The following is a 27,758-nucleotide window of genomic DNA, read 5'->3' on the forward strand; positions in this document are numbered from 1 at the left end:
ACCCCTCCTGCACTTCTTGTTACAAATAAAGTTTCCACTTTGGCTTTGAAACTAAACAGCATCTTAAAATATTTCTTAGGGAGAGGGTGGAGTCACGCAAAAGTAAGATTAGGTTGAAGAGAAATGGTTGCAGCAAGATTTGCCTGATAATAGGAGCCCGATGGGGTTAAGCCTTTTGTGGCAGAATTCACAATTTGATATGTAGGCCAGATTGGCTCGCACCCTCTAGGGTGTTGTTGATGACTCACCAATCAACCTGCCTCATTGATCACATCTGAAAAGGGAACCTGTCACAAGAGGCTGGCATACTTCCCACTCAACTTCTGAGCCTTCTTAACAGCTGGGATGGCTCCACCTGGTTATTCTACCTACTCTCATCAGTAGGCCCTCTATATCTTGGCTTATGTTACCTATCTTAGCTCAGTGAAGTGTCCTGTTTTCTGTAGTGCAGAGTTCCTCAGCCTGTACAGATACCTTCCTTGTACGGATTCTTTTGCAGATTATGCTTGGCAAAGATGGTTTTAACATGTTAGGCACCTGACTGATGAAAAAGAATACCTTTACTTCAAAATAAATAGAACAGAAATTTTCTCTTATTGTGAGGATAATTGCTGTCAAGAAGGACATCAGCCTTAGTTTGCATATGGAAGTCTTCCAGAAATTTCACAAACGTCTGTGCAACATCTGTTCACATGTCTGTGCCAAAACAATTTAAGAAAACAAAACTGCTCTGTGGTGCTACAATGCATGAAAAACAAAATAGACTATTTTATCATTGAAACATTGCCAACCATTTCCAATCAAAAGCAGGACAGCTTCAAGCTAATGACAAGAGGGTAATGCCAACTCCACTGATCCTGAGAACCTGAACTGAGATAAAGACGAAGCATTAAATTTCTTCTGGTGAGTCAATGGGGTTATCAAGTAACGAACTGTTATTTCCCCTGGTAATTGAGCAGACTGGAAGTGTTCATTGCTAACATTCTTTGGCATAGTCCTGGAGATTACCTGACACCCCCAGATTAAGTCCAGGTAGGAGCAGGAGTAAGTAGAGAAAAATATTCAGATTTTTTTTAAAAATCCAGATATTACGGCAGCAGATTTCTTCTGAACATCCACATCAATTACTTCCTAGTTTGCTCAGTGTAATAAAGTCGACTTATCAATAGGCTGATAACAAGCAAATATATTTATTTTGATGGATTATCTGCTATTCCAGACAAGCATCTTTTGGATTGTGACAAAAATGCAGCTCCATTAAGGTTTCTCAAGCATTAACTTTCCAGTGTACCTACAAAATTACAATACTATAATGTGATGCCACACAGTGGAGGTGGGTGGGCTTGAATGGTGGGCTAAAATGGTTGGGAAATTGGACAAAGTGATGGGAATGGGAGCTTTGAAAGGTTTGCAGGTTCATCATAGTTGGGTCTTGGGTGGTGTGGGGTGGAACTTGATCAGTTTCAAAGAAGTTACAAGTTTGGGAAGGAGGTGAGGAGGCTGAGTACAAGAAAAGTTTACCAATTCCTTGAGGAGCCTTTTGTCCCAATAATCGATCAGCTTCTGGCAGGCAGATTACAAAATCTTTCTCCGCTTTGACCAAAGTTAAATCGATAGTCTGGTCTGAATGAAATCCTTTGAATTCAGTCTGCATGTTGATGAGAGGCACCCTGCTGTCTTTGATAGTGTCCGTTTGGCAAGACATAAAGTATAGAGGCCAGTAGGCAATTCACCTGATCCACTTTAACAAATTCCTCTCCTGCATTTTTGTCAGTAAAGAGGAGCTTTAATGCCCTATTCTCCCACCCTAGTCTGTACATTTGTCTGCGATTGGTGTCAATCACAGTCTGAGAATTGAACTTGTACTTTGCCTCTGATTTTGAAAATAGTTGCTTGGATGTGGAAATATAAGGCACTTCCCATTGATAAGGGGAAGAATAGCCGAGGTTTAACATCATACCACTACAAGTCATAAGCAAGGGGTTTTTGTTCATCTTCCAGTGAAGCTGAGGTAGTTTCAAGAAATTTCCCCAGTCCTTTGTTTTTAAGATTGAGTTTTAAATATCTTATCCACATTGGTCTTTTCCTTTTCCTCACTGATCTTTATTGAGGCCCAATCTTCAAACACAGTAGGTGAGACCAAACGATTCAGTTTGAAAACATAGTGGCTTGCTTAGCTTTGGACAAGTAGCTTAGGGCATGATATTCAACGCAATGCCATTAAGTCATCGTTCTGTGTTCTTTCTCATTTACCAAAGTGTTTTGCATCTACCAAATGCTGACAAATAATTGGAATATACAACTGAATTGGCACATTATTTATTAATGATATTTCAGAATATAATGAATTTCATAGTGACAGAGCAGAAAGCTCTAGATCAAGGTTACACTTCAGCTTTTTGGCAGGTAAGCTTTTGTCTTCATTACCCTCTTAATGGGTTCACGTCAGAAATGATAATCCACATCTGTCTTTGTGATCACCCATGCAAACTTAGTAGATTGCTTTTTGTTGTCCTCTCCCAAGCTGCACATCATATCTTTTATATTTTAAATGAGCAAAAAATATATACTTTTGAAATAGTTTAAAGCTGATAAACAGATGCATCTTTTTTTTTCTGAATGCCACCAATTTACATTTTAAGGTCTCTTTTATATATAGATAGAAAATTATTTTGAAGTACAGTTAAGGGGCATAAATGTTTTCATTTGATGCACAAAAAAATAGTGAGGCCAGATTTTCTACTCTAAACCCATTATCAACACGCTATCTGAAAGCCAATCCGCAGCTGGCAAAGTTCATCCCATTTAGAAGCTATTCTCACAATCTCAGCAGAAATTGAGCCTCTCACCACCTTTTGAAGTGAGCACTTATATTCACAGAGCAGGTAAATATTAAAGTACACATCCAGGACAATTCTATGTGCTCTCTTAGGCATACAGGGTTTGGATAAACAGAATAAAACATGGTTAATCCTCTCACCAGAAAGAACCTGTACTAAAGGTTGATCAAAGCATTTCAGAAATGGCAGGAAGCAGAATAGAATATTGCTTTGCTTAGCTGTCTGCTTACAGTTGTATGATCTATGGCATTCCTGACATCTGATGAATAATGTGCAAATGAATAGGATGCAATTCATTGAAAATTCCTCACCAGTTTAGAAAAAAAATGTCAGCTTGTGACACATTTATCAAATGTAATTTTTCAGGAATGATTTCTAAGCATCATGAGATTTTGCACCTATGCTTGTTGGCAGAGTGATCATAGAGCAGACAATTAATCTTCAACACTCAGAGATAAATGCAATCAATTATATAGACAACAAGTCAGGCCACAACTATAGGCTACAACTTACTGCCTTCATCAAGACACACAATAGTTAGTACAATGAAGGAAAATGTAAAGGCTGCATGTAGGTTTTCAACATTTTCATAATTATTTTAATTCAATTTATCCTTTCCCGTTTGAAGGCATTTTTCGTGATTTTTTTTTCCTAAATGCATTTTTTTATGAAGACAGGATAAGCAACTTTCAGCCAGGCATTAGAAGTAGAATAATAACAAAAATTAAAAATGCTAGAAATACTTAGCAGGATCTGTGGAGAGAGAAACAACTTAATGGTCACAAGATTTGGCTTTGTTGGGTCAGTAGTTTTGTGATATTGTTGCCAGGAGAAAGTGAGGACTGCAAATGCTGGAGATCAGAGTCTCGAGTGTGGTGCTGGAAAAGCACAGCAGGTCAGGCAGCATCCGAGGAGCAGGAGGATCGACGGCATAAGCTCAATGAAGGGCTGATGAAGGGCTTATGCCCGAAACCTTGATTCGCCTGCTCCTCGGATGCTGCCTGATATTGTTGCCAGTTTACAAGAAAATGATGCCTCAGCCACTTCTGCCCATTGGTTGATCATCAACTTAATGGTGGGGATTAGTGCAGGCATTACAAGCGTAGCTGGACGTTATGCAGAGTTGGCAGATCGTGACATCAGTCAGCAATTAGATTAACCTGATACCATTTTTGGCCTCACTATTCATCATAGAGAGGGTTTGAACACCATTTCCATTCAAATGGATGAGCTGCAAACGTTATGCAAAGCCCTGTGCTGGATGTCCATGCTGTTTAGCAGTTACAACAGGACTACCGATGCGCTATGCACTTCTGTAGGCCTATGGCCCTTTTCTCTGTGCCACCTCATCAAAGACCTCATTTGAGTTCTCTTGTGAGAACCCGTGTGTGATATGTCTCTCTGAGGACCTCTGAGAGCTATGAGATGCTTCCTTCGCTTTAACTGGCTGTAGGCCATTCATGGGAATTCAACACTTGCAGGCAGCCTTCCTTCCATGACTCTGTCTATACTTTCCACTGTCTTGGGAAAGCAGCCAACATCATCAAAAAGCCCTCCTGTTCTGTTAAATTCGCTTCCACCCTCTTCCTTCAGGCAGAAGATACAAAAGTCTGAAACCATCAGCTTCTTCCCTGCTGCTATCAGACTTATGAATGGACCCCTCATGTATTAGAGTTGATCTTTCTCTGCATCTTCTCTGTAGCTGTAACACTATGTTCTGCATTCTATCCTGTTACCCTGATATATTTATGTAAGGTATGATTTGTCTGGATAGCATGCAAAGCAATACTTTTCACTGTATCTTGGTTTATGTGATAATAATAAATCAGATCAAAATGTCATCCTACACAATGCGGTACCAATATGTGCACTACTGGTATCCTGTCAGACCAACTACTTCTTTCTTTCTGCTCTCTCTCTCTCTCTCTCTCTCGTGTATCTAAGACTGACCAGATGGCAGTTCTTGGGCATCTGAAAAGATAAAGACACAATGGCAGGGTTAGGTTGAGAAAAGTAGGGAAAAAAAGCAGCCCATGCAGCTTGGGTAGTAAAACAAATGACTCAATAAGAATGAATTGGAATTTGAAAAGGTGCATTAGGCAGCAAGATGTTGAAAACCTACATGCAGCTCCTTTACATTTTCCTTCATTGTACTAACTATAGTGTGTCTATATCTTGATGGTTTCAGCCCTAATGGTATCCGTAGCCTTACTGATAGATATCGTAAAGTTCCATCATTTGTGCATTTGCAAAATATTAGGTACAACACTTCACCCACTGCTGGATCAGTGTTTCCTTTTCTGTGATTTTTAGAATCAAAGAAAGAAACATTGGAGAAAAAGCCAAGCGTGAAAAAGTATCAAAATTCATTTAAAAAATACTAAGTGGCAAGTATCCATGATATACTGTATTGTAATTCCTGAACGGGAAAGTGTGCACTGTGTGGGTGTCATCTGTTATGATGGCTGTTAGAATACTCACACAAGTGTTCATTATTATTATCATCACACTCTGTTGGACATCCTTATAATAGGAGAAAGTGTGACACATGAGAAATGCTTCTTGTTATGCTATTTTACTAGTTGGGTCAGGGGGTCAGTTAGTTCAGATTCAAAAAATGTGGTGCTGAGAAAGCACAGTTGGTCAGGCAACATCCGAGGAGCAGGAGAGTTGACGTTTTGAGCCTAAGCTCTTCCTGATGAAGAGCTCAAACTCAAACGTCAACTCTCCTGCTCCTCAGATGCTGCCTGACCGACTGTGCTTTTCCAGCACCACACTTTTTGACTCTGATCTCCAGCAACTACACTCTTCACTTTTTCCTGGTCAGTTAATTCAGTTAGCTGGGTGGCTGGTTTGCATTACAGGTTGATACCAACTATGTGGGTTTAATTCCTGCACTGGCTAAGGTTACCATAAAGGACGCTTTTTCTCAATCTCTCCCTCATGTGAGGTGTGGTGACATTCAGGTTAAACCATCACCAGTCATGTCTCTCACTCTAACAGAAGATCAGCTCTATGCTCATTTGGCATGCTGGCATCTTTTGTTTATATATGCATTAAAATATTGTTTTTTTATTGTATTTCATTTTCTTTGGTTTCCTGTTTGTATCAAATCTTTTTAATAGTTGGAACTTATGCATTTCATCCAATTATAAAATCAGTTGTGAATTCAGCAATGTTTAAAAGAAAGTGACCCTTCCTGTGAATAATAGAACTTAACCATACTTCAATTATGGAAATGTGTTGCTGGAAAAGCGCAGCAGGTCAGGCAGCATCTAGGGAACAGGAGAATCGACGTTTCGGGCATTAGCCCTTCTTCAGGAATGAGGAAAGTTGGTCCAGTAGGCTAAGATAAAAGATAGGGAGGAGGGACTTGGGGGAGGGGCGTCGGAAATGTGATAGGCGTGATAGATACTTCAATTATTCCCAGTACCCTCTCTCCCATGGGAGTCAGTGAATGCAGCAATGCCTGAACGTACTGTTGAACTGCTCCCCATGACCTCCCCCCCTCCACTGTTAACTGTTGCTGACTATTGGGGCTCACTTTAACATGCAAAAGAAAGGGAAGTGACAGTGGGCTGTCATGCAATATGTTTGTGTGGTGACACAGTTGGCAGTTCTGTGCAAGCTGTAGTCTGTGAATGTGAGGCTAACAGCAACACTGTGTATATGAGGGTGAAGCAAGGGCATGTATTTGAAATTTGAAGCCCGGTTGACAGAATTATTGTTGGGCAAGTGAAATGAGTGTGGCAATTAGAGCAATGTGTGAGACAAGTGATGTTATCAGTAGGATCATTGACCTGACCACTATCCATCTGGAGATGAAATAAAAGAAGTCAGCCACTGGGAGCAGAGAATGGCTTCGGACCGGTTCCTGGAAATTGAAATGTTCACCTACGGGACAGATAAATTATAAACATAGGGGAGGACTTTTGAATATTATAAAAGATAAATGATAGATTTTTTTCTGTAGTTCAGAGTATAATTTCTCTACTAAAGGATGTTTTTGGTACATTCCTTACATTAAAAGTCTGACAACTGGAAATCTTATCTAATCTCTTCAGTCGTTTGCTAAAAACTTAATTACTTCTTAAAAAGATTATTGGCCTCTTTGGGGATCATAACACAACATCCAGATCAAAGGGATCGAACTGCTGATCCCACCTGCTCATGACTTCTTGTATCAGTGAAGAAGGAGAACCATGTCCCCCCCCTGTCCATGTTTGAAACTAAATCTTCCAGAATAACATCTGAAACGACTGGGGAATGCTTTGTGTTGCATCATTCCTCTCATCTTTAATGTATCAACAATTCTTGCAGCTGGAGCACATCTTTCCTGTTATGAGTTTAAGCAGTGGCTTTAAGCAGTGCAGGATAGTTTTAAGTGCTGTCTTACTTATTTGGCTCCTTGTTGAGGTGTAAAGCCTCTCATTGTATGCTGAAAAGCACACTGCAATCATTACAATTCACAAGCAGCATGATGCTTGAATACTGCTTGCACCACTTTGAAAGGTGCAGGGAAATTATGAACCACAGTCTGCATTATCAATCCCAGTTACGATCCAAATAACCCTCTGAGGTTTCAGATTAATGACCTTTCATTGGAAGGATCAGTAAAACTGTAAAAGGTTAGATGTCTAAGTTTTTATAGAGTACAGAGACTGAGAAACAGAAAAGGATAGGAGAGAACAAAAGGGGAGGTCTTTAATGGAACAGAAGACGATTGTGACTGTATTACAAAAAAAAGAGATGATGGCACAAGGCATTGGGTCTGTACAACCGTTAACCGTAAGAGTAAAATTAGGCCATTCAGCCCATTGTGCCTACTCATCGTTTATTGAGATCATGAAAGATCTGATAATCCACTTTTCTGCCCTTTCCTCATAATCCTTGATTCCCTTACAGATTAAAAATCTGTTTATCTCAGCTTCGGATATACTTACTAACCTAACCTCGACAGCTGTCTGTGGTAAAGAATTCAATAGACAATAGACAATGGACAACAGGTGCAGGAGTAGGCCATTCAGCCCTTTGAACCAGCACCACCATTCATTATGATCATGACTGATCATCCACAATCAGTATCCTGTTCCTGCCTTATCCCCACATCCCTTGGTTCCACTATCTTTAAGAGCTCTATCCATCGCTTTCTTGAAAGTATCCAGAGACTTGACCTCCACTTCCTTCTGGGGGCAGAGCATTCCATACACCCACCACTCTCTGGGTGAAGAAGTTTTTCCTCAACTCTGTTCTAAGTGGCTTACCCCTTATTTTTAAACTGTGTCCTCTGGTTCGGGACTCACCCATCAGCGGAAACATGCTTCCTGCCTCCAGAGTGTCCAATCCTTTAATAGTCTTATACGTCTCAATCAGATCCCCTCTCAGCCTTCTAAACTCCAGCGTATACAAGCCCAGTCACTCCAATCTTTCAACATAAGATAGTCCTACCTTTCTGGGAACTGACCTTGTGAACCTATGCTGCACTCCCTCAATAGCCAGAATGTCCTTCCTCAAATTTGGAGACCAAATCTGCACACAATACTCCAGGTACGGTCTCACCAGGGCCCTGCATAGCTGCAGAAGGACCTCTTTGCTCCTATACTCAATTCCTCTTGTTATGAAAAGCAGCATGCCATTAGCTTTCTTCACTGCCTGCTATACTTGCATGCTTGCTTTCATTGACTGATGTACAAGAACACCTAGATCATGTTGTACTTCCCCTTTACCTAACTTGACTCCATTTAGATAGTAAACTGCCTTCCTGTTCTTGCCACCAAAGTGGATAACCACACACTTATCCACATTAAACTGCATCTGCCATGCATCCGTCCACTCACCCAGACTGTCCAAGTCACCCTGTATTCTCATAACATCCTCCTCACATTTCACCCTGCCACCCAGCTTTGTGTCATCAGCAAATTTGCTAATATTACTGTTAATGTCTTCATCGACCTTGTGAACCTATGTTGCACTCCCTCAATAGCCAGAATGTCCTTCCTCAAATTTGGAGACCAAATCTGCACACAATACTCCAGGTACGGTCTCACCAGGGCCCTGCATAACTGCAGAAGGACCTCTTTGCTCCTATACTCAATTCCTCTTCTTATGAAAAGCAGCATGCCATTAGCTTTCTTCATTGCCTGCTATACCTGCATGCTTACTTTCATTGACTGATGTACAAGAACACCTAGATCACGTTGTACTTCCCCTTTACCTAACTTGACTCCATTTAGATAGTAATCTGCCTTCCTGTTCTTGCCACCAAAGTGGATAACCACACACTTATCCACATTAAACTGCATCTGCCATGCATCCATCCACTCACCCAGACTGTCCAAGTCACCCTGTATTCTCATAACATCCTCCTCACATTTCACCCTGCCACCCAGCTTTGTGTCATCAGCATTGCTAATATTACTGTTAATGTCTTCATCTATATCATTGATGTGTATTGTAAACAGCTGCAGTCCCAGCACCGAACCTTGTGGTACCCCACTGGTCACCGCCTGCCATTCTGAAAGGGACCCGTTTATCACTACTCTTTGCTTCCTGTGAATCATCCAATTTTCAATCCAAGTCAGTACTTTGCCCCCAATACCATGTGCCCTACTTTTGTTCACTAATCTCCTATGTGGGACTTTATCAAAGGCTTTCTGAAAGTCCAGGTATACTACATCTACTGGCTCTCCCTTGTCAATTTTCATAGCTACATCCTCAAAACATTTCAGAAGATTAGTCAAGCACGATTTCCCCTTCATAAATCCATGCTGACTCTGAGCTATCCTATTACTGCTATCCAAATGAGTCGTAATTTCATCTTTTATAATTGACTCCAGCATCTTTCCCACCACTGACACCAGGCTAACCGGTCTATTTTTTCTCTGTTTTCTGTTTTCTCTCTCCTTCCCTTCTTGAAAAGTGGGACAACATTATTCACCCTCCAGTCCACAGGAACTGATCCTGAATCGATAGAACATTGGAAAATGATCACCAATGCATCCATGATTTCTAGAGCCACCTCCTTCAGTACCCTGGGATGCAGACCATCAGGTCCCGGGGACTTATCAGCCTTCAGACCTAACAGTCTCTCCAACACCATTTCCTGCCTAATATAAATTCCCTTCAGTTCATCCATTACCCTAGGTCCTTCAGCCACTATCTAGGAGATTACTTGTGTCTTCCCTAGTGAAGACAGATCCAAAGTACCTATTCAACTCTTCTACCATTTCCTTGTTCCCTATAATAAATTCCCCTGTTTCTGTCTTCAAGGGCCCAATTTTAGTCTTAACCCTTTTTTTTCTTTTCACATACCTAAGAAAAGCTTTTACTATCCTCCTTTATATTTTTGGCCATTCGTACCTCATTTTTTTCTACACGTATTGCCTTTTTAGTTATCCTCTGTTGCTCTTTAAAAGTTTCCCAGTCCTCCGGCTTCCTACTCATCTTTGCTATGTTATACTTCTTTTTTATATTTATACAGTCCTTAACTTTCTTCGTCAGCCACGGCTGCCCCTGCCTCCCCTTAGGATCTTTCTTCCTCTTTGAAATGAGCTGATCCTGCACCTTCTGCATTTTATCCAGAAATACCTGCCATTGTTGTTCCACTGCCATCTCTGCTAAGGTATTGAACCATTGAACTTTGGCCAGTTTCTCCCTCATAGCTCCATAGTCCCCTTTGTTCAACTGCAATACTGACACTTCTGATTCTCCCTTCTCCCTCTCATATTGCAGATTAAAACTTATCATATTATTGTCATCACTTCCAAATGGCTCCTTTACTTCGAGGTCCCTAATCAAATCCGGTTTGTTGCACAACACCAGATCCAGAATTGCCTTCTCCCTGGTAGGCTCCAGTACAAGTTGTTCTTAGAATCCATCTCCGAGGCACTCCACAAACTCCCTTTCTTGGGGTCCAGTACCATCCTGATTCTCCCAGTCTACCTCCATGTTGAAATCTCCCATAACAACTGTAGTAATACATTTGCAACAGGCCAATTTCAGCTCCTTATTCAACTTACACCCTACATTCAGACTATTGTTTGGGTGCCTGTAGATAACTCCCAAAAGGGTCTTTCTCCCCTTAGAATTTCTCAGCTCTATCCATACTGACTCTACGTCTCCTGATTCTATGTCCCCCCTTGCAAGGGACTGAATATTATTTCTCACCAACAGGGCCCCCTTTGCCCGTCAGTTTGTCCTTACGATAGCACGTATAGCCTTGAATATTCATTTCCCAGGCCCTGTCCACTTGAAGCCACGTCTCAGTTATTGCCACAACATCGTACCTGCCAATTTCCAACTGAGCCTCAAGTTCATCCACCTTATTTCTTTTGCTTCATGTATTCACATATAATATTCTTAATTTGTTACTCCCCGCACCCTTCCTATCAATCCCGATATCACTTGACCATACTGTATGATCCCTACTTGAGATTTCTGCTCCATTGATTCTGTTGTCTTTCTTAACTTCTCTTATTCTCACTCTCCCTTTAACTTCCTTTTTGAATTTCCAGTTTGCCCCCTCCCCCCCACTACTTAGTTTAAACATACCTGTGTTGCAGTGGCAAACCTGCCTGCCAGAATGCTGGTCCCCCACCAGTTAAGGTGCAACCAGTCCCTCATGTATAATTTATCCTTATCGCAAAACATACCCCAGTGATCCTCGAATTAAAATCCTTGCTTCCTGCACCAGTTCCTCAGCCACACATTAAAGTCCATTATCTCCCTATTCCTGCCCTCTCCAGCCCAAGGAACTGGAAGCAAACTGGAGATAACCACCCTGGAAGTCCTGCTTTTCAGCCTTTCTCCGAGTTCTCTGAAGTCCCGCTGTAGAATGTCCCTCCTCTTCTTCCCAATGTCATTTGTGCTGATATGCACCACCACCTCTGGCTCTTCACCTTCGACCTTGAGGATTCCCTCCACTCTGTCGGTGACGTCCTGGATCCGGGCACCAGGAAGGCAGCACACCATCTTCAAATCCCACCTGTTGCCGCAGAAGTCCCTTTCAATCCCTTGGGGGCGGCACAGTGGCTCAGTGGTTAGCACTGCTGCCTCGCAGCACCAGGGTCCCAGATTCGATTCCAGCCTCGGGCAACTGTCTGTGTGGAGTTTGCACGTTCTCCATGTGTCTGCGTGGGTTTCCTCCCACAGTCCAAAGATGAGCAGGTTAGGTGAATTGGCCATGCTAAATTGCCCATAGTCAGAGAGATTGTATTAGTTCGAGGGAAATGGGTCTGGGTGGGTTACTCTTTGGAGGGTCAGTGTGGACTAGTTGGGCCGAAGGGCCTGTTTCCACACTGTAGGGAATCTTATCTGATCTAATTTAATCCCTCTCACTATGGAGTCCCCTATTACCACGACTCTGCATGATATCTGACTCCTCGACTGTGCCTCTACGCCAATTTTCAATTGGCAGATCTGTCTGCCTCTTGGACTGGCAGTGTCGTCGGTCTCGACAGTTTCCAAGAGATTCAACTTGTTCACGAGAGGCACTTCCCCTGGGGTCTCTTGTACTTGAATCATCACTTCCTTCATCATCGTCATCTCCCTTCTCTCTTCTGGTATGCTCGGAGTAATGACCTCGCAGAAGGTCCTGTCCAGAAAATTCTCATTCTCTCGGATGAGCCTGAGATCACCTAGTTCTTTCTTCAGTGCTGCAACACGCTTCTTCAGAAGCTGAATGTGTACACATTTTCCACAGCTATGGGAGCCAGAGACATCATCAGTGTCCCTGACCTCCCACAACATGCACGCAGCATATTAAATCAGCTTGGCAGTCAGGTCTGCACCCTCTTCAACTGTGGCATAATCTCCTCACTCAGCCTCTTTGCCGAAGACTCTTGAGCCAACGATTTGCACATTTCTCACCAGACACTTCTCTCAACCCCCTTTTTTTTGCTGCGAGTCTGTGGACTCTTAATTAGGTTAGAGGAGGCCCTACTGTGTAGGACCTAGAACACACCTAATTACATAGAACTCACTAACCTTCCCAACAGCCTCTGTGCTCCGACCTTACTTCCGCCCAGCTCCCGCCGCTCTCTGCTACAAATTCCACCTCTAAAGAGTGAGGTGAAGAATTAAAATAGGAAGTGATGGGAATCTCACATCATACCTGTAGACTGAATGGAGGTGTTTGTGGAATAAAGGGTTAACTAAACCTTTCTGATTTAAGAATGGCATGTAAGCATGTGAATAGGAGCATGTATATATTATCATGTCAGATCACGTGGAACTTGAGTTTGAGTTTGTAGGGTTCCAAAAGAAGTCCTCTCCTGCCTTTTTTTTCTGTAAGGTTACTTTTAACAAAGTCTGTTAATGTTCACTCTCCTGAATGTAGAACTAATCTTATAACAGACTGGCTCTAGTGCCCCGATCCACAGCACTGGAGGCTAAGCTGCAGGGAGTGTCTGATGTGAAGTCCAGCAACAGAACACTTTGGTGAGTTAATGATGATGCCAGCCTAGAAATCTCCCCCTAATGGGAGAAAAGGTAAAAGAGAAACTCAGCAGAAATAGGGTCAAATCTGCAATAGTGTGGAGTAAATGTGAGTCGATCAGAAATCTTTACAGGAAAGGATAATGGTACTTACATTACCACAGCTGTTATGAAGATGTGGGTGTACTGTACTTTTAAGAGAGTTAAAAGCTAGCGATGAAGGCACCAAGTGTTCTCAATAAGACGCAATGTAACATGTGCTCCATCTACTGGGGTAGCTGGTTGCCTGGAAACGATTCAATTTCGGCCAATCAGCTGTTTGTTACATTATGACTTATTGAGAATACTTAGGGCTGTCACTGCTAGCTTTTAACTCTCTTAAAAGGTATAGTTTACCCACATCTTCATAACACAGCTATGGTCCAAAATCTAGAGAATTAAATTAGTATAGTCATATCTTTGTTGACTGGCATAAATGCGATAGGCCTAATGGCCTCTTTCTGTGCTGTAAATGCCTATAAGTCTGAGACTGATGTACAAGAGAAGAAACTCTCACAATTCTAGGAAAAGGGTAGGGAGCAAAGCATGATGTTCATCATAGCCCTCAAGACAAATACACTCATGACGGGAAAAGTCTGACATTTACCAGGACCTATGGACCATATGGTGTGCGCTGACTAGTCTGAGTGTCTGGTACATCAGCACTGATTATTTGGCAAATACTATACTGCTGCAGGCCGTGATAGAAAGTTGGACCAAGATTAGGGTCAAAGTATTGTTGCATGCAATCAGCACTGATGCCATTCTCGCTAGAAAAGGTATGACAGGAGAAACCAAAACTAAAGGTAATGCAATTAAAACTTTCAATTCCTATTTCAGTTTAAGACAGAACCTAATTATAGAAAATGTTTAATGAGCACAACTAGGAACTAAAAATAAACATTTACAGAGAATTGCCAAATGGATTCTTGAAAGATGCTCTCATACGGGATTCATTTTAGTGGGCTCCAGGATGAAACTCTATAAGAATTCTGGCTGTCTAAAGAAGACTTTACATTGTCACAAACAGTGCAATGCACCAGATAGGCTGAACTTCACAAGCAGATCCAGGATTTTTCCAAAGAGGACTGAGAATTTTGCTGATACCAGCCCATTGACTGTGACTCAGTCTACTTTGTTAATAGTTAAAAATCACACAACACCAGGTTATAGTCCAACAGGTTTAATTGGAAGCACACTAGCTTTCGGAGCAACGCTCCTTCATCAGGTGATTGTGGAGGGTTCAATTGTAACACAGAATTTATAGCAAAAGTTTGCAGTGTGATGTAACTGAAATTATACATTGAAAAATTGTTTGTCTGTTAAGCCTATCATCTGTTAGAATACAGTGATAGTTTCACTTCTTTCATGTGTAAATCACAAAACCCTTTTTTTTAAAGTTGCATTCTCGGGTTAGCTGTTAACAATGGTGATAGCTAGACAATATGTTGAAGGTTCTGGATTAGTGGTGCTGGAAGAGCACAGCAGTTCAGGCAGCATCCAAGGAGCTTCGAAATCGACGTTTCAGGCAAAAGCCCTTCAGGATGCTGCCTGAACTGCTGTGCTCTTCCAGCACCACTAATCCAGAATCTGGTTTCCAGCATCTGCAGTCATTGTTTTTACCTATGTTGAAGGTGTTAGCCCCCTGGGTTCTCTGTCTCCTGATGTTTAGATTGATTCTAATCTAGTCTAAAAAGTGAGATAACAGAGTTTTACATAAATTCATGCAGTTTTTGAGCTCAGAGTTCTACATAAATGTATGCAGTTTTTGAGCAAAGTGTAATGTAACTCTGCAAGTACAAATTCACCACACAAAATATATGTGTGCATGTGGGTCTTTGTCTGTGTGTGTGTGTGTCTGTCTGTCTGGGGTGGGGGTTGTGAGTGTGAGAAAATGTGTGTTTCTGTGTGTGTGTGTAGTGAGTGCAGAGTGTCTTAAGTCTGTGAGGGGGTGCATGTGTGGGAGTGTGTGTGTCTATAAGGGTGTGTGTGGGTGTCTGTGTGCGCGTCTGTGTGTACCTGTGTCCGTGTGTATGTGAGAGTGTGTGTGTGTGTGTGTGTGTGTAGGAATATCTGTGTGGGTGTGTAGTGCAATGGTGATCACCTGTAATGTGACATGAACCCAAGGTCCCGGTTGAGGCCCTCCCTATGGGTACCGAACTTAGCTATCAGCCTCTGCTCGGCCACTTTCCTCTGCTGCCTGTCCCGAAGTCCACCTTGGAGGATGGTCACCCGAAGGTCCGAGGCTGAATATTCTAGTTTAATAACATCCTTCCTATAGCAAGGTGACCAAAACTGAATACAGTACTTTAAATGTAGCCCACCAACGTCCTGTAAAACTACAACACAACTTCCCAATCTCTATACTCAACGCCCTGACTGATGAAGGCCAGTGTGCCAAAAACCTTCTTCATTGCCCTGTCTACCTGTGACTCCACTTTCAGAGAATCGTGCACCTGAACTCCAAGGTCCTTCTGTTCTAGTACACTCTTTAAGGCCCTACCATTCGCCATGAAACTCCAACCTTGCTTGGACTTTCCAAAATGCAAGACTTTACACTTATTTATATTAAACTCCATTTGCCATTTCTCGGCCCACTCCCCCAGCTGATCAAGGTCCTGCTGCAATTTCTGATAACTTTCTTCACTGGCACAATACCACCTATTTTACTGTCATCTGCAAACTTACTAATCACACCTTATACATTCTCATCTAAACCATAACAAACAGCAATGTGCCAGCACCAACCCCTGAGGCACTCCACTTGCCATAGGACTCCAGTCCAACAAGCATCCTTCCACTATTACCCTCTGCTTCCTACCATCAAGCCAATTGTGTATTCAATTTGCCAGCTCTCCTGGAATCCATGCGATCTAATCTTCCAGAGCAGCCTACCATGTGGAACCTTATCAAAGACCTGAGTAAAATCTATATAGACCACGTCTACTGCCCTGCCCTCATCAATCATCCTGGTGACTTTATCAAAGAACTCTAACAAATTTGTGAGGCATGATCCTCCATGCACAAAACTATGCTGACTACTCCTCAAATCTTGACTTGTTCAATCTCTGTAATTATCCAGCACATTGATACTACTGAGCACCAGGAGATATTCTTCTTAGGAGAAGTGATAGATTCTCAAGATGGTTACAGAGGTCATGCTTAATGATCTAATTTTAATGGTTTAATTGGGTACAGGAGAAACGGCATCACGTTTTTCATGCTCTGGTTAAAGTTTCAATTTCTCCAACCATCATCCATTAAACTTTGAGGTGCAGAAGGAAACACAGTAAGGGCACAAGGCCAGGTACAAGCTAATCTTCACTTCAATGGTAGAGAATTTATGTATGCCTTGCAAGCCATTTCCAACCAGCGTGATTCTTTATTAAGTAGAGATGCCTACGTCCCTTTGGGCCAGCTGTAGCAAATTGACTCGTTACCCAGTGAGTCAGACCTCATTGAAGATGCCCAGTTGGAAGGAGAACAGGGATGGGAATGGTGAAGGTCAGGGAGGTGAAGTATTACAGATTTTTCACTTCCCTTTGAAGAAAGGCTAAAGGAAATGAGCACCAAAATGCACCAGGGGTGATAGTGACCAGCTCCTGGAAATGGTTCTAGTCTTTAACTTGCTCCTTTAGGAGGAGAAAGAGAATGATATGGCCACAGAAGCAGATGATTTACTGGATGATGAGATCCTGGACCTTGGTACACCTTTCCTCTATCACACCAATGATAATAAAGTTTCTGCTGTCTCTTTTGATGAATCACACTCTTTTAATGGAAACAATGCAGAAGGATTCGATTTATCTTTTCATTCCACTGCACCTATTAGTGACATAAACCAACAATTGGTAGCTACCAGTAGAAAAACTACTCTCAAAGGGAAAAGCCCAAACTTTCGAACTTCTATAACTGAGAAATACTTTAGAGTCCAGCATCAAATAGATCAGAACATATCAGAATCAAGCAAGAATAGGAGAATTAATTAGATTACTAACAACGGAACATTTAGTTCAACAATCACACAATAGAATTAAACTATACAGACAACATTTGAGGACATTCTCACACAACACATTCTTTCTCTCACATGTATGGTCTAAAAAAAGGCTGATGTTACAGTTCATCATTCTAGCAAGTTAAAATGTGAGAACTTCCTATTGCTCCTGATCCAGAATTTTATTTGATTTTATTGATGATGGTTCGGTGCTATGTTCTGATAAAGTTTTCGATTTGCTGGGAATTCTACTCCACAAATGCCTCTGACTGAAGCAACTGAAAATGTACTACCGCCATTACTGGAAGAGCAATTTTCTTGAAATCATATGAAATCATCATTTCCTCACCTCCCAGAACAGGTTATGATCATTCAAGCTCTGGGCTGTCCTTTCTTGAGTTGGGCCTTCTCTGCTATATCCCCAGGAGCTAGCTGTTGTGAGAAACTACCATCCCATTCTCCCCAGAGTGATAAGGTTATGTTCTACATATCCTCCAAGATTTCTGGGAATGTTGTTAGACATTTAACACCCTTAGTAAAAAGGGACATGGGAGCTGGGAATAAAATGTTCAATGCTAAGGAGGGATTTAGAGGTATTGAGTCTAGATTTATTTTTACCTGTACTCTTTAAGAATAGCTACTGAGCATGTGTATTAGGACTAATGTTATAGCAACTGGGATTGGACCATAAGTCTGTAGGGTTCCAGAAGGAGTCTCTTTTCAACATCCCTTTTGTATAGTTATGGTCAATAAATTATATTAATGTAGATTTGATCATAGAAATGTATAACCATTCAACCCAAAGAGGCCACACTGGCTGAATTCATGTTCAAAATTAATTAATTATTTCTTTGTTGAAGTCCACTCCCCTGGTCTTACTGCAGTATTCAGTAAATCAATTAGTAATCTGGGAAAGTGCACCATTTTCTCTCTGGAAAGACAACAATCATACTATCTCTGATATTCTACCCATTCCGCAACATGGCTCATGGTCTCTCACAACTGCATTCAAAACGTTCCTTCACTCACTCCCAATCATCCAATCCATCCACATTACTAACCCTGTATGCTATCTGTGCTGTCAACGTACTAACTCAGAAAACCTCATTCCCTTTCCCCCTCAAATGCACCAACACTAACAGTAGTGTCAGCCACGTTCATCTCATTCAATACCTCCCTCTGTCTCATTCCAGGGGAAAAGAGTCTACAATAGGCAGAAAGAACCAAAGTGAGTTATGGGGCTCCCAACATTTAGCTCCTCACCCCCAATGAAAGAGGATCCAAGTCTGGCTGGTGAGGCCCATGACTGTTCATTGGCTAATGCTGAAACATCTAAGTCCCATCAATCAGGTAAGAAACACTGTCCATTGCTGTGTTACTGTCTCATGACTGGCGTTAAGAATGGTCTTCACCCCTTGTGCACAATGCATTCTCTCTCCTGACTCTCAAGGTACCATTGGAATCTGCACATTTCCAGTGACCAAAAAGGCCAGCCCCACAGCACATCTCTTCCTCCACCACTAAGGAAGAAGCCACAGATCCCTCAGAGGATGCATTACCAAAGCTGCCTGCTGCACCCTTACCAGCTCAAATACTGCCACCATGGTGGATAGTTTTGCTAAATTAGATTTGGCCGCATCTACTGTTGGTCACATCTCTGTAGCTGGTCAAAGAAGAGACACTGCAGGTTGCTGACTCTCTGAGGACTATTGGGAACTAGGCACCAACTCAGCCCTAGGCAAGAGAAGACCTCCATGGTGTCGGCAATTAGCAAATATATTCAACTGCTTAAGCAGATGCAGGAGTAGTGGGACGTTTATTGGAGACTTTGGGCAAGTGATACAAAAGTTGCCCCAATACCATTGGCACTAGGTTGCCTGTGGCATGCGAGTATCTGTCAGCCTCCATGAATAGGTTATTGACTGTAATGGAGAGCTAGGTTCAATGGCCTCCGTGTATGCTGGATAAACACATGGATTGAGCATTACATCCCCTTAGCTTGTCCTTGTGCAGCAATTGTCCTTGTAGCAGCATTCCAATGAAAGATATCTGTGAACTCCAAACTGCAGCATAAAAGTGCACAACCGTTTTCTTAGTAGAACAGTGATGAACTGTGCGGGTGCGGTGAGGTTGATATGATAGATGGCACCATTCAAAGACGCGGGTAGAGGAGGGTGGGGATATTTGTAATTGCTGCCCATGGAGAGTCCCCTGAGATGTTGGTGTCTAGTGTCCAAGTTGAAGGCAAACTGGAGTTGCTAAATAACCACTCTGACTTTAATGTGGGAATTGTTGCCATTTGGTTTCTATCTAGTAGGTGGGAGATGGGCAACTTCATGCAAATAAGAAAGGAATTAATGTTGTGTGTTTGTATAAATATGGTAACTTTAAGAGGCCAGTCATGTGATGGAATGAAGATATTTTTGCTCATTTTGGGCTGGAAATAGTTTAGCCTAACCTTGATGCCTGTAGAATAAACATCTCCATAATAAAGCTCCTGCTGTCAAACACTTCAGCCTCCTAGTCCTTCTTGGAATATGACAATTAACTAATAATGAGGTGTTAATGCATACAAATTAGCCTCTCACTGCTCACTAGTAAAAATCTCATTTTAGTGATCAACACTTGGGTGGAAAATGGAGCTTCTTTTGCTCTCCACATTGTGAATCTCCTCACTGCTGATCTCTTTCGATTTCCCCAACTCTCTCACCAATGCCCATGTCATTCAATGCCTGGAAGATTCTGCCCTATGCTTTCACAGGGTAATGATGAAGAACCAACACTCAAGACCTGCTTAAGACTATTTTGTAAACGTTATCTTCAAAGAAATCATAATACTCCTGTCTTTTCTGGACTTCACATATTAATCAACAGAAATGTACATTGAAAGCTGGTTTGGCGTGCTTGATTTTTTATTTGAATGTTTTCCATTCTGTTCACTAAAACAGGAAGATTATTATTCTGCATAAGGTGATTTTAAATATTTCATCTTCACTATTCCTACTGATGCTTGTACATTCCTAGTATTAGAGATGAATTTGAATGCAGCCTGCAATAAACATTAGAATTTAATAGGACATCTGAAGTGTGAAATTTCATTTTTGGTTTTTGTATTCAGGACCATGTGAATGAAGAAAACTGTAACAAAAATAAATGCCACAAAAAATAGAGCTTAACATTGCTGGTAGCACAGTGCATTGAAACTTGTGCAATATGAACAATGAACACCTTAAACTCCTATGTATGAGATTACTTTCTCTACTCTTGTAACAAAATCATAATTTTTTTGAAAAGGTGGAATTATACACACAAACGTGAATACCATAATCAGTTCAATATTCCAAAGGTAACACCTTATCACAGGACAGAAAACAACAGCCATTGCATTCACAAGAATACTTTTGTTAAACTCCAACGTTGTTAACTATGCACATTGACTATGGTTTGGAGGAGCTGGTGTTGCATTGGAGTGGATAAAGTTAAAAATCACACAACACCAGGTTATAGTCCAACATTTTGGAAGCACTAGCTTTCAGAGCTCCGCTCCTTCATCAGGTGATAATGGAGGTTAAGATCATGATCACGATCACAAATTGTGTGATCACGATCTTATACTCCACAACTACTGGATGAAGTTGCGGCGGTCCAAAAGCTAGTGCTTTCAAATAAACCTGCTGGACTATAACTTGCTGTTGTGTGATTTTTCACATTGACTGTGTTATTTAATGGATTCACTGGGCAAATCTGTTAAAATGCCAGTTGCTTGGGGGACTAAAGTAATCTCAACTGTTTATAATCTCAGATTCTGACCAATGCTGTATTGAACACTTAGTATCCATTAGGACTGATTTACAATATATTACCTCTGTAACCTTTGCTAGTCATTCTTTTAAGTAATTTGATCATTAATCATTTGCTGGATTGCTGTTATTATATTTATGTGTATCTATGAAGTGTTTATGCACCTCAAAACTATGATTTATGACCAATAAATAATGCTTAGTGCTTGACCTCTGGTCTGGTTTCTTCCTTGATGACTTGTCAATAAAGAGTGGTTCACTTAATTGACAACTTTTGAGTAATATTATCAAGAGTTCTCTGCTCCTCTTTCATTTTTTCCCATTTTACATGGATTTGCTACAATGCTAGCTGTTTATGCTTCTCCCCTTGTTAAGTCCTCCATTCCCCTTTCTGTTGGGCTTAAGTTTCACAACATCACATCTTTCCATTCAATCTTCAGCCTTTCTCCCCTCTTCATTTTTCTGCTGTCCCATCTCTGTCACCACATTTCCTCTTTCTCTCTATGACAGATGACAATGCAATTTCATCTCTTTTCAGCTACTTTCTTTCATCTTCCCACAATCAACACTGGCCTCCTCATGTGCTGGCTTCTGACTTTGTCCTTTCTTGTTAATCTAAAATCTCAGCATCCACATCTCAAAAGCATCCATAAGACTACAAAGTCATAAAACGTAGGAGCAAAAGTAGGTCATTCGACCCATCAAGTCTGCTTCACCATTCAATGAGATCACAGCTGATCTGATGGTTCCCCAACTCCACCTTCCTGCCTTTCCCTGTAATCCTTGATTCCCTTCCTATTTAAAACTCTGTCTATCTCAGTCTTGAATATACTTAATGACCCAGTCTCAACAGCCTCCTGCGGTAAAGAATGGAGGCTGTTGGGTTGTTGATCCTCTTCTATTGATATTGCTCAAATTTCTGTATTCGGTAATAAGGGTGGTTTCATAACTATTTTACTCCAACCAGAGGATATCTGTTGCTTAATTTCTATTTCCATACTTCTGTCTGCTGCTATCACTGACACTAAATATTTGAAGCCATTCACTTTTTCTCAAACTAACTTAATCAAGAGTTAATAAATTAAATATATTTCTGATCATCCTGTTCAGGGATAGTATGACACACTTCTGGAGTGGGACTTCAGTCCAGGCCTCCTGGCTCAGAGATAGGGACATTGCCACTGCACAACAAAAGCCCTCAGCTTATTTATTAAATTAAATTAGTTTAAAAGTAAGACCATATGTGTCATGATAATTGTCTAATCATCTATTGTTCATTGGGGATCAATTAACTCATTGGATTTGTTTATTTAAAACAGTAAAACAAGTTGCAAGTTCTGAGGCAGGCATGAGGCATTTGCACAGCAAGTTCATTGAATTCTGTGTGTGTTTAGTTTCCAGGCCCACAGTGGGCTTGCTGTTCGGCAGAATTGTAACATTGAATACAGATATCACACAGAGTCCTTAAGGGTGAATCACATTAAATGCAATGTATATACACAACTGTCTGAAATGTATTGGGTATCAGCCTCTCCTAGATCTAGTCTGAGAGGTAAATCCCAATTGAATTGTGAAGATTTAAAGGAAGGTATTGGGCATTTGTGAGTTTCATTCATGTACAGTTGTGAAACTATCAATCAAAAGCCCACTTGCCAGAGCAGACACAACAGCTGGGAGTACAGCACTAATGTGCACAATCCACCACCACGTGGATATACCAGATGCAGGAAAAGTCATGAGCTTCTGTCAGGAGTTGGTTGAGTGCAACCTGCGCATGACTCAAAAGGGCCACTGGGTGAGAGGATAGATTGATGAAAGGGATTCGCCAAAAATGTCATTTCCACAGTTTTGATGTCTCTGTTATTCAGCAATTTCAAAGCAGGAATAGATTTGGAGTATATGCCATTAGAGTCACAGAACTGGGATCCACTGGGGATATAGGTCTGGACTGTGACTCAGACTGCATTCCCAGTAATACCATCTTTCCCCACTGATTGAACAGTTTATCTAATTGTCAGCCTTCATAAAGAATTGGAAGCAGGAATGAACTTGAGTTTTGCAACCTGTTTCCTGAAAGCCAAGTCTACCTTTGAAATGTCCAATTGTTTTCTTCAGCATCAATCCAGGGATGAAGTCAACTTTTTTTGTATTCAGCCTGATTTTAAAGGTTTGCTCGGAAACGGAAATCTAGTTTTTTTTCTCTTCAGTAACTTTACAAGTAAAGCATTATTTTAAGTGTAAATGATAAGATATAACTGATTAAAAAATCCTGATGGAACTGCCATAGTTATAATAAATCATCAAGCAGCTCTAGGTCATAAAACTGGTCTCGGTTAGAGGATTTGCTTTGGCTTTAATTTTGCGAGTTGCCAATATCAATTCAAGTCATACAGCATAGAAACAGACCCTTCAGCCCACTCTGTCTATGCCAATCCACAAATACCACACTACACAAGTCCCATTTACTTGCACTTGGTCCATAGCCTATAACACCCTAGCATTTTAAGTACTCATCCATTCTGAGGTAGATTAAGGTAAATAAAAAGCTTAATAGAAATTTGTAGTTTTGAAAGAATGGATTGCATCTGGATTTTGATTTCACCTAATACTCTGACTCCTGTTTTTATGGGGTGTTTGTACACAACCACTTTAAGATAATGGGTGCATGAAGGGAAGAGAACACGGTTCATTGCCTGTCTTCTGTTGAAGAGATAACTTGCACTATGAGGCTATGTACCTCGGAGCAAGGAAGATTTCAAAACAATTAACTCAATTATGGCCTGATTTCCACAGGTTTCAGGAAACCCAGCAGAATAAAAGAGCCAATCTGACATGACCCTAAGGTCAGTTACAACACTGTTTATGGGTCAGGAGGAGCAGTCATGATTCCACCACACTTGAATAGGCTTACTTGAGTCCAGCTCTATTGTTGCTGACTGTAGTCAATCTCCAGCCTTTAGTCTTCCCCAACCTGACTATTATGTCTCCCAATCCCCATGATCTCTAAACTTTCCACCATGATCTACCTCCCCATGATCTTCACCCCTTCCTTCATCTCCCATCTTTGTCTCTCACCATCTCTTTCCCTCCCCCCCCCTCACACATGACTATTATCTTACCTCACCCCCTCACGTGATCAATACTACCCTGCCCCAATCTACTGTCTACCCCTTGGCTGCAGTTAGGTATCACAACACTCCCACCTTTCTGGCAGGCAGACTGCCAGTTAGATGGAGTTTAATCCAAACAAATGTAATTGGGAAAATCTAATCCAGGAGGGAAATATACAGTAAATGGTAGAACCCTTGGTTGCATCAACATACAGAGGGATCTAAGTGTACAGGCGAACACCCTGAAAGTGGCAATGCAAATGGATAAGGTGATCAAGAAGGCATATAGCATGCTTGCCTTCATTGGTCGGGGCAGAGAGTATAAAATTGACAAGTTATGTTGCAGCCATGCAGAACTTTAGTTCGGCCACATTTGGAATATTGTATATAGTCTGGGTGCCACACAACAAGAAGGATGTGGAGGCTTTGGAGAGCATGTAGAAATAGTTTAACAGGATGTTGCCAGGTTTGGGGAGTATTAGCTATGAGGAGAGATTGGACAAACTTAGCTTGTTTTCAATTGAACATTGAAGGGGATGAATAAAGTTTTAAAAATTGAGATGCATAGATAAAGTGGATAGTCAGACTCTTTCTCCCAGGGTAGAAATGTCGATTACTAGGTAAAAGGGGATAAGTTTACGATAAAAGGGGATAAGTTTAAAGCAGATTTGAAAGGCAATATTTTTTATACAGAGGCTGGTAAATGCTTGGAATATGTTGCCAGAGGAGGTGATGGAGGCAGACCCAATAGTACCATACACGAGGAAACTTTGCAGATACATGAATAGGCAGGGAATAGAGGAATACAGTCTGTGTAGAGGCAAAAAACTTTTAGTTTTCAAAGTCATCATGATTTGGTGCGGACTTGGTGGGCCAAGGGGCCTGTCCTTTGTTTTTAAATTGGCTATTAGGTGTAAAATATAAAGAAAATGTCAAAATATATCCCACATTTAATATCTGTAGGACATCCTGGAAAACTGTACTTCTGGGTCAAGTCTGCAATCTTTCTGTTAAACTATTGAACATTCCAATTTTCTATTATCTCTTTGTGAAAGTGTGTTGCATTCAAGTCAATTTTTAATATAACCTCAAGAACCTGTCCAAACATCATATTTATGTTTCTGCTAACAATACCTTGCTTTCAGCTATCTGAACATTTAAATGTTCAAACATATCTTAAAATCCCTAAGCATAATCAAAAATTCTAGCTTGCATTTGCCCTTATTTCCTGCGATTTGGTCAGCTGTCCCCAGCATTACTTTGATCATGATCTTTAAAGGAATAATGGAATGGAACAATGATCATTGCTTGATATAGCAAATTAGTGTATCCTGGAAAATTACTGTTCTAGACACTTCATTATTGCTTTTGACACAGAATGTTGAACTGTCCAAAATTTTATAGTAAATCCACTAAGAGAAACTTGTGCAAAACACATTAGACAACAAACATGTGAGGACGTGAGGACGTGATGAGAGTGACTGTGAGTTAGCCTTCAGGACCAATAAATTGTCTTCCAAATAGAAAATATACTGACTACACTATTGCACTGGAAAGAAAGTAAATAATATGTTCAGTAACTATGTGTGAATTTACAATCATTTAATCCAGTGTGAGTCAAAGAATCAAATTTATGTCCATGTGGAAAGATTTGTACATGGCTTGTGGGAGATCATTGATATGAAGGTGGAAGAAAGTGAGAAGAGTACCTTGCAAAATCATTAAGTTGCTGTCAAAACAGTCAAAGTTGTTGCCTCTGATTGTGGCACAGATAGATCACTTTAACAGGTATCAAAGCAAAGCAAAGATGGTACAGACATAATAGTGGCTTGTTTAGCTGAACACCATGACATACTCTGTTTTAGGCTCGAAGAGAATGGCTAATTAATTGACAGAATTTTCAGGAACAGAGATGCTAATCAACCATTATTGATTTTAGACCAATGATAATTGAAATATAACATGCAAACATAGGTGTGGCACATTGGAAATTTTCTTCCTTTCTCTGCATTCAATATACCTTCAGGTTAAATTAAAATTATAAAACCAGAATTCATTTGATAATTAAAAGCTCAGAGTGGAACCATTTGTCTCAATCTTGAAGTGTTCCAAGTTAAAATTGTTAAGCTTGATTTTAAAAAGACAATGGATATCATATTAATATTTTTCCTCATAATACTTAGGAGTATAGCGCAGGAATAGGGCATTTAGCTCATTCAGTTTGCTGAACCATTGAATAGGATGTTAGCTGGTCTGGCTGTAGTCTCAGTTTCACTTCATTGTCCATACACCCTATCCCTTGATTTCCTTGCCTAATCAACACTTCAGCCTTGAATCAATTTACTGACCCAATCTCTACCACATTCTGGAGAGAACAATTCCACAAATTCTCCTGATCTCTGTCTCAAAATGGAAACCTCTCCTTTTCTTGAGTCACAGAATTTTGCAACATGGAAAGAGACCCTTCGATCCATCATGTCTGTGCCGGCCATCAAACATCCATTAGTTCTAATCCTTTCAATCCATCAAAATCCTGTCTTGAACTATGATTCTTAGGTTAAGCCTCATCCACAAGAAAAAAATGTTCTGAGTATTCACCTTTTCAGGTCTCCTCAAGATTTTTATATGTTTCAACAATATCATTTCTCAATCTTTGTGTATACAATCAATGTGTATACAGAGGAACCTTGATTATCCAAACGACACGGGTGAGGATTTTTTTTTCTGATAATTGAATGCCAGGTAAGACAGTTTAGCCAATCTTGTTCGGATAATCCAAAATTTGTATAATCGATGTTTGGATAATTGAGGTTCCTCTGTACACCCAATCTGTTCAGCATTTCTGCATGAGATAATTCTCTCATCCATCAAAGAGTTCAGTGCACCTTTTCTAAATGGCTTAAAAGTAACCACAATGAGTCTTCACTTCCAGTTGTAGTTGTGTTTCTAACTTTATGTGAAACAGCATTGTGAATCATAAGTTCCCTTGGGAATCAATGCTAAAGTCAGAGTTAGGTACCTTCTGATATTTCTCACCTGGAAAAACAATGCACTGGTTGAAATATTGCACCAAACATATGCAGTACCTTGTATTCTTAGCTGAAGTAACTTGAAAAATAAAATAAGTCACTAAATATTAAAGAAATATTGTATTGATTGAAAGGGAAACATTGTAAAGCCAAAGGAACAGAGCAAGGAATTGGGACTACATATAATTGGATCATTATTTCAAAGTGACAGCAAAATTGTGAAGAGCCAAATAGCTCCCTTCTGTGCTGTAAATAGTAATTTGATTACAACTCTATAATTAACAGCTGAGGAAAGGCCATTAGTCTGACCATCTGACCCTTTCTCAAATCTCCAAAGGGAATCTTTGCCGTCTTCTTCTTTGCAAGGTTCAGAAAACTTTATTCATTAAGTGGTTTCATCTGCAGCTCTTCTAGTCTTACCCTCAATGCACTTTTTAAATAAAAGTCTTTGTTAGCCTTTCAATCAAGAAATGCTGTATGTATTTTCAATTCTGTTTTTCTCTCTGCAC

At 40.7% G+C, this 27,758-nt stretch overlaps 1 protein-coding gene across 1 annotated transcript in view; it reads right to left on the reverse strand.

Moving 5' to 3' along the window:
* Positions 1–12,587, reverse strand: part of si:dkey-246g23.2 (solute carrier family 66 member 2) — a 149,182-nt gene extending 136,595 nt beyond the window's left edge. Inside the window, exon 1 of the mRNA XM_043707508.1 lies at positions 12,195–12,587. Coding sequence (XP_043563443.1) covers positions 12,195–12,587 — 393 coding nt within the window. The remainder of the gene's footprint in view (positions 1–12,194) is intronic.
* Between the last annotated feature and the right edge of the window lie 15,171 nt (positions 12,588–27,758).

This window comes from Chiloscyllium plagiosum, chromosome 17 (assembly GCF_004010195.1).
Source record: "Chiloscyllium plagiosum isolate BGI_BamShark_2017 chromosome 17, ASM401019v2, whole genome shotgun sequence".
Taxonomy (NCBI): Eukaryota; Metazoa; Chordata; class Chondrichthyes; order Orectolobiformes; family Hemiscylliidae; genus Chiloscyllium; species Chiloscyllium plagiosum.